At 39.4% G+C, this 14,228-nt stretch overlaps 1 protein-coding gene across 1 annotated transcript in view; it reads left to right on the top strand.

Annotated features, from left to right (window-relative positions):
• Positions 1 to 14,228, top strand: part of CFAP61 (cilia and flagella associated protein 61) — a 263,247-nt gene that overhangs the window by 87,640 nt on the left and 161,379 nt on the right. Inside the window, exons 14-15 of the mRNA XM_012757361.2 lie at positions 8,910 to 9,036; positions 13,010 to 13,087. Coding sequence (XP_012612815.2) covers positions 8,910 to 9,036; positions 13,010 to 13,087 — 205 coding nt within the window. The remainder of the gene's footprint in view (positions 1 to 8,909; positions 9,037 to 13,009; positions 13,088 to 14,228) is intronic.

The following is a 14,228-nucleotide window of genomic DNA, read 5'->3' on the forward strand; positions in this document are numbered from 1 at the left end:
CAGTATATAAAATGGTCTTTAAATATGACCTAGATTTTTAGAGAAAGGAGAAAACCATGTGAATAAAATAGGCTACAGGGAGACATGCAGCCGTAGGGACACTGTGGCACACAACCCAGGTCCCTCTCACTTAGGGCTTAAGGACTCATTTCCCAACTGCTGGATGTGTGAGCACCAACAATGCGAAGCCAGGACCCAATAAAAGAGATTGCCCTGGACTGAACAGAAGGGCTTTGCCCAGGGTCCTGCCCATCTCTAAGGGCAGCCTCCATCCAATAGGACTAATTTGTGTCTGCGTTGGAGATGGCAGTGGGGCAGGGTAGGAAGGCAAGCTCTGCCTCAAGGTAGAGTGAAGGGTCTTCTGTGAAGGGTCTTCCCAGGGCCAGAAATCCTGTGGGGTCAGCCGGACATTTGTGATTACATCACTTGTAGCCCAACTTCTCCCTTTGCCTTGTGTGCTTCTCTCAGTCCCCACAGTTGTAGAGAGTCCCAAGAGCTCACCCTGATAACCTCTGGCATGCAGATCCTGGCCTGCAACACTGAAGATGGCCAGTGCTTGCCTCTGGTGATTTTTAATTTTCTTCCTTACGTTTCCTAAATTATGGAATTTTTCTGCAGTAAGCCTTGAACATCAGCTAGGATTCTTTTGTTGGCAGGTGGTAGGAATCCATCAAACTGGCTTAAATAATGAGTTTTATTACTGTACACAGGTGAAGAGAAAATCCAAGGGCAATGCTGGTTTTATATGTAATTTAATTAGAAATCCAGCCCTCTTTGACCTCTGTCTTCCATATTGACCACTTTCTTAGACTGGTGATTCCTCAGTGGGCCCAGGATGGTTGAAGTAGCTTTAGACCTTCCAAGTCTAACAGGAAAAGGACGATGGATATGCTTCTTTTCAGAAACCCCAACATGAAAGTCTGCTGTGTATTAAATGTAATTCCATTTGATTTTTTAATAGTATACATATGTACCAGTCAGCACTCAGGCTAAGCTGTTGTAACAAAGGGACCCCAAAACACAATGGCTTGAGCCAGTTCTTTCTGTATCACACAGTAGTCCAGACATGAGCAGGTGGTCTAAGGAGAATAGCAACTCTTTCCCATGAACTCCTCCAGGGACCCAAGTTCCTTCTCTTATTGCCCCTTCATACCATAGAGCCAGAGTATTTACCTAACATTAATGTTTCAGGAGGTCTGTGAATTTTGATGAGAGAAAAAACTATATCTTTATTTCACTGACCTCTAATTGAAACTAAGCATGTCCTTCCATTGTGAATGGAGGCAACAGGGTCCATAATGTTAGCAGAAACCACAACTTTGTAGCCAGTAGAGATCACAGATATTCTCCTATCATGTTGCAGTTGTTGCAGATATCTCAAAATATCATGTGTGCTCACTCTGCTTTGAAATGTCAGTAGTTATTTTATTCTCAACCAGAATTTGTTATTTAATGCATTAATGAGGAGGCACAGATAATACTCTAACACACATTTTTAAAATTTTGATGACTATATTTCAGTATAATTTGTTTCCTTTGTAATTCTTTGCATTTTAATTTACACATTTAAAAACATTTGTCCGGGGAGGACTCACTGCCACAGTGTACTTTTCCTCCTTATGCTTAGAGTTAGCTTAGAGTGCCATAACCATGTTTCAGTCCATTGGGAGGGGTGGAAAGAGAAATGGATGGTAATCATTTTCCTTTCATGGAACATAGGGCATTTCTGTTCCTCCTTTGTGGCCAGGAACTTGGTTGCATGGCCCTACTCAGTTGCAAGGGAGCCTGGGAGATATGTCACCAGTAGATTGGACATATGCTCAGTAAAAACTCAGTTGATTCTGTTATTTAAAGGAAGAGGCAAAAGGATACTATGGAGCCATCACATCTAGTTTTTATCTCGATATATGTATAAAAGTTCTAGAAAGGTACACAGGATTTTATTAAACTTATGCACCTCTGAACAGCAGGGCTGGGGAGCTAGGGTGAGGTCATAACTTAGCTTTTTGTGTTATGCTTATCTGTTCTGTTTGATTTTTTGTTTTAATTAAACTCTGTAAAGAAGAGTTCTAAGTTCACAGCAAAATTGAACAAGAGTACAGAGAGTTCCCACATGCCCCGCCCCAGCCCCATGCAGAAACTCTCCTGTCATTGGCATCCAGCACCAGAGTGGTCCATGAACCTACATTGACACACCATCAACCATAGTCTGTAGTTCACATTAAGATTCACTCTTGGTGTTGCACATTCTATTGATTTGGACAAATATATAATTACATGTATCTGCCATTATAATATCACAGTTTAATATCACATCATAATATCACATTTTAATATCACATTATAGTATCACAGTTTCACTGCCCTAAAAATCCTCTGTGCTCTGTCTATTCATCTGTCCCTCCTCACAGCCCCATCAACCACTAATCTTTTTACTGTCTCCACAATTTTGCCTTTTCCAGAGTGTTATATAGTTGGAATCATACAGTATGTAGCTTTTTCAGATTGACTTTTTTTCACTTAGTAATATACATTTAAGGTTCCTCCATGTCTTTTCATAGCTTGATAGCTCATTTCTTTTTAGTACTGGATATTTCACTGTGTGGATGTACCACAGTTTGTTTATCTGTTCATTTACTGAAGGACATTGTAGTTGCTTTCAAGTTTGAGCAATTATGAATAAAGCTGCTATAAACATTCATGTGCAGGTTTTTATGTGGACATAAGTTTTCAACTCATTTGAGTAACTACCAAAGAGTGCAAATGCTGGATCCTATAGTCAGAGTATGTTTAGTTTTATTAGAAACTGTCAAACTGTCTCACAAATTGGCTGTACCATTTTGCATTCATACCAATAAATGAGAGTTCCTGTTGCTCCACACCCTTGCCAGCATTGGGTGTTGTCAGTGTTTTGGATTTTAGCCATTCTAGTAGGTATCTTAGTGATATCTCCTTGTTTTAATGACATATGGTGTTGAAAAATGTCTTCATATCCTTATTTATCATCTATGTATCTTCTTTGGTGAGGTATCTGCTCAGGTCTTTTGTCTATTTTTTAATTAGATTGTTTATTTCTGTTTTTTTGTTTTTTTTTGTTTTTTTGGGGGGGGGGATAGGGTCTTGCTCTGTTGCCCAGGCTAGAGTGCAGTGGTATCTATCATCATATCTCACTGCAACCTCAAACTCCTGTGCTCAACGATCCTTCTGCCTCAGCCTCCTGGGTAGCTGGGACTACAAGCATGTGCTATTACGCTCAGCTAATTTTTCTGTTTTTTGTAGAGACAAGGGTCTTGCTCATGCTGGTCTTGAACTCCTGAGCTCAAGCAATCCTCCAGCCTCAGCTTCCTAGCGTGCTAGAGTTACCAGAATGAACCACCTTGCCTGACCAATTTCTGTTTGACTTTTTAAAAATCATGGGCATACATTACTTTTTCTTCCCACTATTTTTCATTTTCACTCTTTTTTAAAAAGTCAGTTTTATTGAGGCTTAATGTACATAAAGTAAAATTTACCCTCTTTTGGTATACATTTTTATTAATTTTGACAAATTCAGTGTATAATGGCCACCAGAAACTTTGTAATAGAAAATGTAGTTAATTTTATATAATACACTGAGATTTTAAATTTTATTATGATTCAAGTAGAAATTTTTTTAAATGTACTTTACCCTGTCTGCATTCTTAAGTAGAGTGCATGGATGACATTTTTTCCTGACTTGGCATTCTCCTTCTAAATAAATACAATTGAATGAACACATGCTGGAGAGGGAGAACAATCAGATGACGTGGACCTAGGAATGGGTCATCAGTCTGGCTGTAGTAGTGGCCTTGTTCTTAGTGGCTTAATTGCATAATTTATAGTCATATGCTTTTCTCTCACACTCTTTTACTATGAATATGTATTACACTTATTAAAAATAAAATCTGAATTTTTTAAGTGGTGAGACTTCTGGGAATTAGTCCTGGTTGCAGCAGGGCCCTACTTCTTCTTTGTAACTGTTTTCAGAGTCAGCTTTATTTATTTATTTTTTAATCTCTTGCATCTAAATTGGAAGCAAATCACATACACCTGGGCTCTTTTCTGAAAAATTAAAAACTCACAAGCTGAGATAGTTTCCCTGTCTTTCGTTTCACAAGTCGTGTTTTTTGTCACAGTTGCCATCTGAGCCCCCATCAGGAGCCTTCCTTCACAACCTCGTAGGCTTGTCACCAGCCCACTCACCACACCACATCAGGTTCTCAGCTTGTACGTTTAAACTAAATTCTAAGCATAAAGAGCCTTCTGACGAAATTGCATGTTTAATGTTATAAATGATAGCTTTGCCTGTCAAGATGGCTCAATTCCTACAGTGAATACAGTACTCTTCTTCCCTCTGCTCTTTTAAAGCCCAAACTCCGGCACCCCTCTTCAGACAGCTGATCTTGGCTGGATGGGAGAACGGAGGCCACCTAACCTGAAGGAGGTTAGGTGGCCTTTCAAAGATGTGAAGGAAGGACAGCCTCACATCCTCACATCCCAGTGATATTTGTATTTTTGAAAAATGATTGTGCCAACAAGTGAATTTGGAGGAATTTCATATCGTACAAAATGAAGTTCAGAAGTGTGAGCATAGGAATGACCTCAAAGAAGACCATTCATCACCTTGTTGGACCTCTGGCATCAGTTACGTTGAGGTGGCCCTGCCTCCATAGGGCCTTCCCTTTCTGCCCCCACTTCCCCTTCCAACACAGTATTCCCTGAAAGTACCAAGATGTTTTCATAGTCCCTGCACTGGCACCTGCATCTCAGCCAGGGGTACAGAAGTCCAGGTGCAGCAGCCAGTGTCCACTGTAAGTCAGGGCACTGGGGGTGATGCTCTGTGACATGCACCCTTGATATCCATGGAGAGCACACTTGGTTTCTAGGAAGTGAAGCCTTACAAGGGTTTGTTTGTCCCTTTTGTCAAAGGAGGCCATCAGGAGTAGACTGGCAGCTCCACAAGGCTGTTGCAGATCACAGCATCTTGTACCTTCCTGCCCCTTAGCACATGGCTTCCCTTCTCAAGGCTACCTCATCTCTGTTCAGGGGTGGTTCTTTATTTTACATGCTCTTCAGTTCTGCTGCAGGCATGGTCCACGGATCAGCATCCATTGAGAACTTGCTAAAATGCAGAATCTCAGGCCCTGCCCAGGCCTGAGTCTGTGTTTACCCAGGAATGTGTGTTGCTAGCAAGTGACTTTTATGCACATCAAAGTTTGAGAAGCACTGCAGGTGCTTCTGATTTTTATGAATATATCATTTGGTAGAAAAGAATTGTGATTCTCTCTCACTCTTTGAAATACAGATTTTCTGTAACCATGTAAACCCCACCTACTTTAAACCTTTCATTATCTGGTAATTTTTTGGTACTGTTGAGTGATTAAGTCCCTTCTATATTGTATAAATAGGCTTAGGCTAGATTTTATAAGAATATGTAGGCTATAACAGTTTTATGAATTTTTTTCTATATACCAAGTAATGCTTTCATTTCTCTTGCCTGTTTTTAGTTACTTGCCCTTCCTTTTCATACACACCTTCCCCTTAACCTGTGTTTTTCTAAAACCATCTTTTTAAATTTCAAAATTTAGATTAATGGTGAGAATGTTTTCAGTTGGAAATGAAAGAAAACCCAACTCGCAATGCGTTCCGCCATAGGACATTTACTGTCTCACATAAGTGGGCGGTCTGGAGATAGACAGGACTTTAAGATTGGTGTCTCCAGGGTCTTGGTTTCTTTCCTTTATTCTGCTCTCCCTCTCCGTGTCAGCTCCATCCTGAAATTGGCTTCCATCACATTGGCAAAATGGCTGCTGAGTTCCCTGGCTGCGGTCTGTGCAGCACTGCCGGAGAAGTGCCCCCGGGACAGTCTGCTTTCTTCCCAGAGGGCCCCAGCAACCCCCCTCAAGTCATCCAGTAAACTACACAGCATTGACTGGGTGCGTGTGCCAGCACCATCCCTCATGCTGGGGAAACAGAAGTGACCCAAACAGGCAGAAATCCTTGTCCTCATGGGGCCTGCATTCTGCTTAGAGGAGAAAGACATAAATAAAGGAGAGAGATGAAACATACTGCATGCAAGTGTTAAGGACAGATGAGAAGAGTGCAGCAGGTGTGAAGAGGGGCTGCCATTTCCCAAGGTGCACAGCAAAGACAGCAGTGAGCAGTGGTGAGGGAGGAGCCACATGGGCACAGCGAGGACACAGGCCCTCGATACCTACTTCTTTTATACCATGGTTTAAAAATATGTCATGTTCTTCCATTTTTTGCTTCACTTCTTTTGACATTTGGGATGAATTGTTCCTGCTCTTAAGTTTGGTTGCTTTAAATTTCATGACCTCATGTTCTGGTCTCCCACCTAATTTCGTTCTTCTTCCCTTGGGAAATTATATTTGTGTCTGTCATCTGCCCCCTGGCCATGCTGATGAGCACTGGGACAAATAATTCATTCAGTTGTTAGTGACAGCTACCTCTACTGTCAGCAAATTCCACACCCAGGTTCCCTCTCGTTCGTTTAGTGACTAGGGGTCTTTGAGATGAGAACATTTCTTAATATTTATGTTAACTTTCATGTTAAATGTGGTTAAATTAAATGCTTTCTTTTTAACACCTTTGCTTCACATGGTAATCTCTAGGGCGTTTCCAAACTTAATATGGGATGAGTATGCAGTATGGATGATTCTTTCTCCACCTTCCCCTGCTGGCCCACTCTGAACCTTCCTATCGGCTTTTCCTTCCTCTTGTTTATTCATTAGCGGAGACACATTTAGGTGAACTAGGCACTCACCCAATCTTGTACCCTTTCACACTATGCTTTTCTGAAATTTGACATTTTTAATTTGGGAGACTATGTTTCAAACTTATTCATCCAACTAAAATACTTACTGTTCTAGAAGTTATTTTCTATAAATAAATATTTATTACTGAGTTAGATTATACAACTGTCAACTTTGCTCAATAAATTAAAATGCTGTTAGGTGGTTGATCTTCAAATGCTTCCTCCTCTCAGCGTTTTTGTTTTATTTGCTTTTCTGTGGGTGGCTCACTCGTGTCTGGTTATTTTCTCTGCTAAGTCGCCATCGTACCTATTTTAGGCCTGTGTTATTGTGGAGAGTGTTTTAATATTATCAACCCTCAGCTCCTTCTACTTTTAATCAGCCTCTTTGAATAGAACCCAATAGAAACTTCATTTTTTATTTTGTGATTATTGTATTTTGGAGTTTTTGTTTGCTTGTTTAAACTGAAATACTGATGACTGTCAAATTGTTTGGTGATTCTATTACATAGATCACTCTTGTAGAATTAGAAAGACTCAGGTCACTTTTTATGCTTTTCATCATTTCAAATTTTTATTTTCTGGAATCAAAAATTTTTCCTATTTTCTATAATGCTGAGTGACTATACAAACACATAAACTTGTATCTAAATAATTTATTCATCCAATTTGGGGCTGAAAAGTATTGAATCTTTTTTCTTCCACTTTGATATATGATTTTCTCCTTTATTATGTGTACAATCTGATTAAATACTATAAATTCTGACCTTTGAGGTCAGAGTTGGCCAAAATGGGAGAAGAAGAAAGCCTTTTGTTGTGAAGTAAGTGGCCAGGGTTACAAAACTTTTGAGACTCAAGAAGGGACCAGTGGGCAGGGGCTTCATTGCTTCTTCATGGAGAGGTGACATTTCCTGAAGACTCACAGATTTGGGCATTCAAATATCTCAGAAAAAGTGTAAGAGAGGGGTGACCTGGGCAAGGTGGAGACCTTGCTTTTTCTGTGGATGGAGGAAGCCAAGTGGATAGAGAGAAAAAAACCACAGCTAATCTCCCTCACTGATTGAAGGTGGCTTTAAAACTGTGCAAGGCCAGCTATGTAATATGCAGGACATGCAACAAAAATGAAAATGTAAGGCTGTGGCCCGGGTGGGTAAGTCAACCTCTCCCTCCCACGTGCCCGCTGCTCCAACCCACAGCAAACAGGCATCCACCAAGGGCTTGCAACTTGTGCGGCAAGGTGCACTGATCACCTGGGTGGGGGGTGGGCAAGAAGTCCACACTGAGTTGCCAGCTGAACATATCATGGCACTGCCTGGCCAGGGTGGGAACCAGCCTCCCTTTCTGACCAGAGACTCCACAGGTCTCCCATGCCTGGTCCAATGTGGAGGGTGGTGGCTAAATGTGGGCTTTTCCCAACAATGCAACCTCACTTGTCACCCCTGGCAGGAGGCAGCAATTGTAAGGCAGGGGTAGGGAGGTCCCACAGTCCCAGGGGCAAGGAACAGGTGAGAGAGAACCCATCATGAGGAGATAGTGGGACATGAGGACCATGTGTGAACAAAGTCTCCAAGCCTCTGACATGTTCCATTGCCTCACTCAACTCAACTTTAAAAACACAAAATCAAAGATAAAATTGTTAAGAATTTTAAGGCAGCAAACTCAGGGCATTAAACTCCAAGTGGGAGGCCCTTCAAAGCACGCAACCCTTTGCTATTCCCGGGTCCCACTCTCATGCAGCCAGCCCTGGTACAACGTGACTTCTTAACTTCCCAACATACTTTCAAAATTCAGGGCAGACTTTGGTTCTATGTATGAAATAAATATGAATTAAAGCACCGTGCTGAACATTTTAAATTAAATACAGTTGAAATGTAACTTTGTGTTGTCTTTGGTTAATGGCATTACCAGTGATTTTTATCTTTTTACGTGTGTTTTCCAGGTTGTCTAGAATGAAATGAGTTGCTTTTGTAATTATTCAAAGCCTAATGTTATATAAATATATACCCTACTAGACATTATTTTATATAAGTGTGGTATGTTGCAATTGTGTTCCCATTTTGGGGGAATACATATGTAGTACTTTGCCCTAAAAAAAGTGTTTTTCTTCTTACTTCCCCAGGTCCATTGATATAAGACTAGCCACTCTCTCGGATACTCCTGGCGTAAAAAATCTCGTCAGCACCCTCATGCTGAAGACAAGCATACTGGAGGATTTAGCACAATACAACAGTTCTCGCAGAGACCCTGTAAGTACCGGATGTGACTAGACCTCATGACATAGGACCATTGTGACCCACATAGATTCAGCTCTGAAGCTTCTGGACCTCAGCTGGGGAACCATGTGGTCGCAGTGGCAGAGGTGGGGTCAGAAGATAGAAACCAGAAGAGAAAACCATGGAAACTGGGGTTTAGGGAAGTGAGGCTGTTTTCCTCACTGGTGGCCCACACGGGGGCTGATCAGATACCCCAAATCTTTATCATGAGGATGGGTAATTTGGACTTGATCCAGACAGCTGTCACAAAATGAGATAGAGCTTGGTCTCCAGAACTGGCAGATACAGTGTGATGGTGGTTACAGAAAGGTAGCTCAGGAATCCATGGGTACTGGGTGCTCACCCAGCAGCACTGGGGATCAGATTTAGGGCATAGGACCCCATTTCAACCTACTGGATGATGAGTCTGACCAGACCCTTTTATTGAGCTGGCTGCATTCTCAGGGATTGGATGGGCTGGGAAAGATCCTGTGTGATAAATGTTGGGTTCTCTTTCTCTAGTGTAGTAACATATATGTGCGCCATGGGCAGAGGGCAGGCTCGTGGTGGCCTCACATTAACACCACTGTCTTAAGGACCATGTCATTTAACTAGACATGGAAAGATACATTTAGGTAGAGAAACACATAGTTACTTTCTGAATTCATTTTATTTGGAAATTTATGGAAGTATAACCAATAAACAGTTTAATAGATTTCACAATTTGAATATACGGTGTAACCAGCACCTGTTTCAAGAAACAGACGAATCCTAGCCCACCAGAAGTCCCCCCCCCCCATGCTTCTGTTCAGGCACTTTCTCCTAAGTTAACACCACCTGAACTTCTAAGATCAGAGGTTGGCTATGCCAGTTTTTGCACTTTATGTAAATGAAATCATACAGTTTGTTTTCTGATATCAGGTTTCTTTTGTTCAGCAATATGTTTGGGAGATTCCTCCATATTATGGCATACAGTATTTCATTGCATGAATATACCTACCACCACTTATTTCTCTCTTCTACTCTTGAGACCATTGGGGAATTCCCAGTTATTGGCTCTTTTAAAAACAAAAACGAAAACTTTTAGTTAATTTTTAAGTCATCAGAAGGCAGAAACGAAATACCTAAACACAGTGACAAATGTTTACATTTATAAAGACCTCAAATTAAAATAAAACTTCCTTCCAGCATGTGTGTGTGTGTGTGTGTGTGTGTGTGTGTGTGTGTGTGTGTGTTTACATTGGTTTATCTTGGTCTCTTTGTTTCTTCATTTTTCACTCTTTCCCTCCGGGCCCCTCTAAGTGGTATGATGTAGAGTCCTAGCTCTCAAAGTCTGGTCTCAGGAACTTTGGGGGCCTCCAAAACATGAATTTTCAGAGAGTCTGTGAGGTGAAAATAATTTTCATAATTTGAGTAAGAAATTACATTCCTGCTTCACTGTATTGATATGTGTACTGATGTGCAAAAGCAATGATGGGTACAACTGCCGGCACCTTAGTGTGGATCAAGGAAGTGACAGTAAACATCCTAGTGGTAAGGGTGTTCTTCACCATCATCCCAGTGAAAACCACAATGGGGTATCACTGCACACTTATCAGAATCACTAAAACACATGAAAAAAAAAATAGTGACACCACCAAATGGTCACAAGGTTGTGGGGAAATTGGATTACTCATATGTTTCTGGTGTGAATGCAGAATGGTACAGCCACTCTGGAAAACATTTTAGCTGTTTCTTTAAAAACTAAAAATGCAACTATCCTATGATCTAGCAATTACACTCTTGGGCATTTACTCCAGAGAAATGAGGCCTTTGCGTGAATGTTCATAGCTGCTGGTATAGCAGCCCAGATGTCCTTCAACAGATGAATGGTTAAACAAACTGTGACACATCTATGCCATGTAGTAGTGCTCTGCAATGAAAGGAATGAACTATTGATACACACATCAACTTGGATGAATCTCCAGAGAATCATGCTGAGTGGGAAAAAAAACAAAACAAAAACAGGTCCTAAAGATTATATATTGCATAATTCTATTTAGATAATATTTTGAAATGACAAAATTTTACAAATGGAAAATATATTATCTGTTGCCAGGGGTTAAGGACAGGGGGGAGGGCAGGGGAGAGGGGACAACACATAGGATTTTTGTGGTGTTGGACTGTTCAATATCATGACCGTGGTGGTGGACACACAAACCTGTGCATGTGATGAAACTGTATAAAACTTAATACATACACACACATACACACATTGATATGATATATACATATCAATGTTAGTTTTCTGCTTGTCATATTATACTATGATTTTGAAAAATGTTACCATTGGAGATATTGAACAAAGCATACAAGGAATTTCTGTATTATTTCTTACAATTGCATGTGGATCTATAACGATCTCAATTAAAGCTTCAATTAAAGAAAAGGAAAACCAGTTTCACTAAGGAAAATCCCTGATGTAGCAGTGAAATTATTAACCTTATTAAAGTCTCAACCCATGAGTCCATTTATTTTTAGTATTCTGTGTGACAAAGTGAGAAATGTGCTTAAAGTACTTCTGCTGCATCCTGAAGCATATTGATTGTTCCAAGAAGAATCATTTACATGACTGAGTTGCTTGCTGAACTAGCCACCATTTTCATGGGACACCATTTCTACCTGAAAGAACAACTGGCAGACAAAATATGGTTTTTTGGACTTGGTTAGTTGGCAGACATTTTCTTAAAAATGAATGAGGTGAACTTGTTACTCCAAGAGAGCAACTGCCAACATTTTTCCCTCTAATAAAATCCAAGCTTCTAAGAAAAAAAAATAGAATTTAAGGAAGCCAGTATCTTCCATTGTGAGCTTGGCAGCTTCTCAATACCTAAAAGACTTTTCTGATGAGACTGTTGGTGATATTAATGAATGTGATGTTTTGATAGTTTGTAAGGAAATGGATCACCATTTGGAAAATATGCATAGCATTTTGAGCCACTGTTTTCCAGATAAACAATGCTTGATGTTACAAAAGTGAATTTTAACACTGTATAGTGGTATATGTAAAATTCATTGATATGTTTTTCAGATTCCACATTGCAACTAATCTTTAAAACACTACCACTTGTTGAGTTTCGGTGGTGCATCAAAAAGAGTATCCATAATTATCTGAAAAGATTATTTAAATACTCCTCCCTTCCCACCTACGTATCACTTCGTGAAGTCATATTTTTTCATATATTTCAACCAAAACAACATATTGCAAGAGACTGCATACAAACCAGATATGAGAATCCAGCTATCTTCTATTAATATTAGCCAGACATTAAAGAGATTTGCAAAACTATAAAACAATGTCACTCTTTAAATATTTTTGTTTTAGAAAATAGTTATTTTTTATTAAAAATGCATTATATTAATATACAATGTATTGTTATTTTTAAATTAATTTAATATTTTGTTTTATAATTGTTTTATATTATACAATTTGTTTTATAATAAAACAATAAATGTAAATTTTTTTATTTCTAATATAGCTTTAATTACTAATACAGAAAATAGTAATGGATATTATACTCATAAACCAAAGCCTTTGCAGCCCTCAGTGTATCATAAGATTTGAGAACCACTGATTTAGAGCTAAGGAAAACAAATTCTGAGTAAAAGGGATATGACATTTGAATCATAGATCCATCCCTTACTAGTGGAGATCTTGGCAAATACTCAACTGCTCAAACCTTATTTTCTCATGAATGAAATAGATATACAGTGATAATAATACTTACCTGTTAGAGTTGGGGGGAGGATCTAGTAGACACAGGGAAGGCACTTAACTTAGTACCTGACCCAAAGTAAGTGTTGGTAAATTTTTTTTTTTAACTATTATTGTTGTTATGTGATCATGACAAAAACTCACTATTGACTGCTTATAGAAACATTGATAACAATATTTTAAGGGTCTTGAAATATATGCTTATCTTTTCAGGATGGAACACTACTGCAGGCATTTGTAGCTGAAGTTGCAGAACAAATAGTCGGCATTGCAGTGATCAGAAATGAAATGGTAAATTGTGAAACAGATATTAATTTCCTTGATTGTACCTTGTTATATCATGAATTAGTACACAATGCCCCTTTTGTTTTAGTTTTACCTATTTAATGTGAATTCCTGCTTTTGCTGAAGGATATCATCATAATCTGTCCCCATCCCTTGCAAGCCTGTCAAATTTCCATTTTTTTGCAGTTCAAAATGTTTCTTGTTACAAGAATACATGAAAAGATTCTCATTCTAAAATTTCACATTAACCTTCCACCCTCAAAAAAAAAAAACAAAAAACAAACTCACTGATCTCCCCAAAGGATTGCTACTATCAGTTAGGCATTTATCCTTTCCATCGTTCTTCTGTGTACTTAATTGCATGTTTTGTGTGTACGTGTGTGCACGTGTGTGTGTACATGTATTTTCAAGTGGGCATGTCATTTTATTTTTCTCCCAATGCACAGCCAGTTATTCCAAAGCATTTATTTCTGAGTAGTCCATTCTTTCCCTACCAATGTAAGATGCTGCTTTTACATTTATTAAATTTCCATATGCCCGTGTCTATTTTCAAACTCTATTATGTTTCACGAATTTATTTTTTGATACCTATTGCATTATCATATCTAGTAGTGGAGAGTCTTCACTCACTTGTCTTCTTTTTTCAAAATTGTCAAAATTTTTCTTGGATATTTCCTCTTCCAGATAAACCTTATAATACTTACTATGAATTTATTTGCACCTATGTGGATTTTATAGAACAATTTAGGCAGAATTGACAGTATTAAAACATCAAGGCTTCCATCCTAGAAACACGGCTTTCTGTGTTGTTATCATCTAACTCTTTGGTTTCTTTAGGAAGAGTTTTGACTTCTTTCATGTGTGTTTTTCTGCCATGTTTTGTGCCATAGAGTTTTTTGTTAGCCCTACAGGTCCACTCTCCACCCTTCGCCACCCTGCTGGGTCCCAGGGAGCCTGAGTGGATAGCTGACATTATGGATGCTTTTGTCCTTTGGCTTTCCATCGGGTTTGGCTCGTGGGGAGCCCTGACAAGAGGCAGGCAGGCAGTGAGTTTGGGTTGCCCCTAGTGGGCTGATCTCTCTGCTGAGTTCTCTGTCCTTTTTGAGGTGACCTCTTCTCCACGATGCTCTCTTTTACATTCCTGCAA

This window comes from Microcebus murinus, chromosome 16 (genome assembly GCF_040939455.1).
Source record: "Microcebus murinus isolate Inina chromosome 16, M.murinus_Inina_mat1.0, whole genome shotgun sequence".
NCBI lineage: Eukaryota > Metazoa > Chordata > Mammalia > Primates > Cheirogaleidae > Microcebus > Microcebus murinus.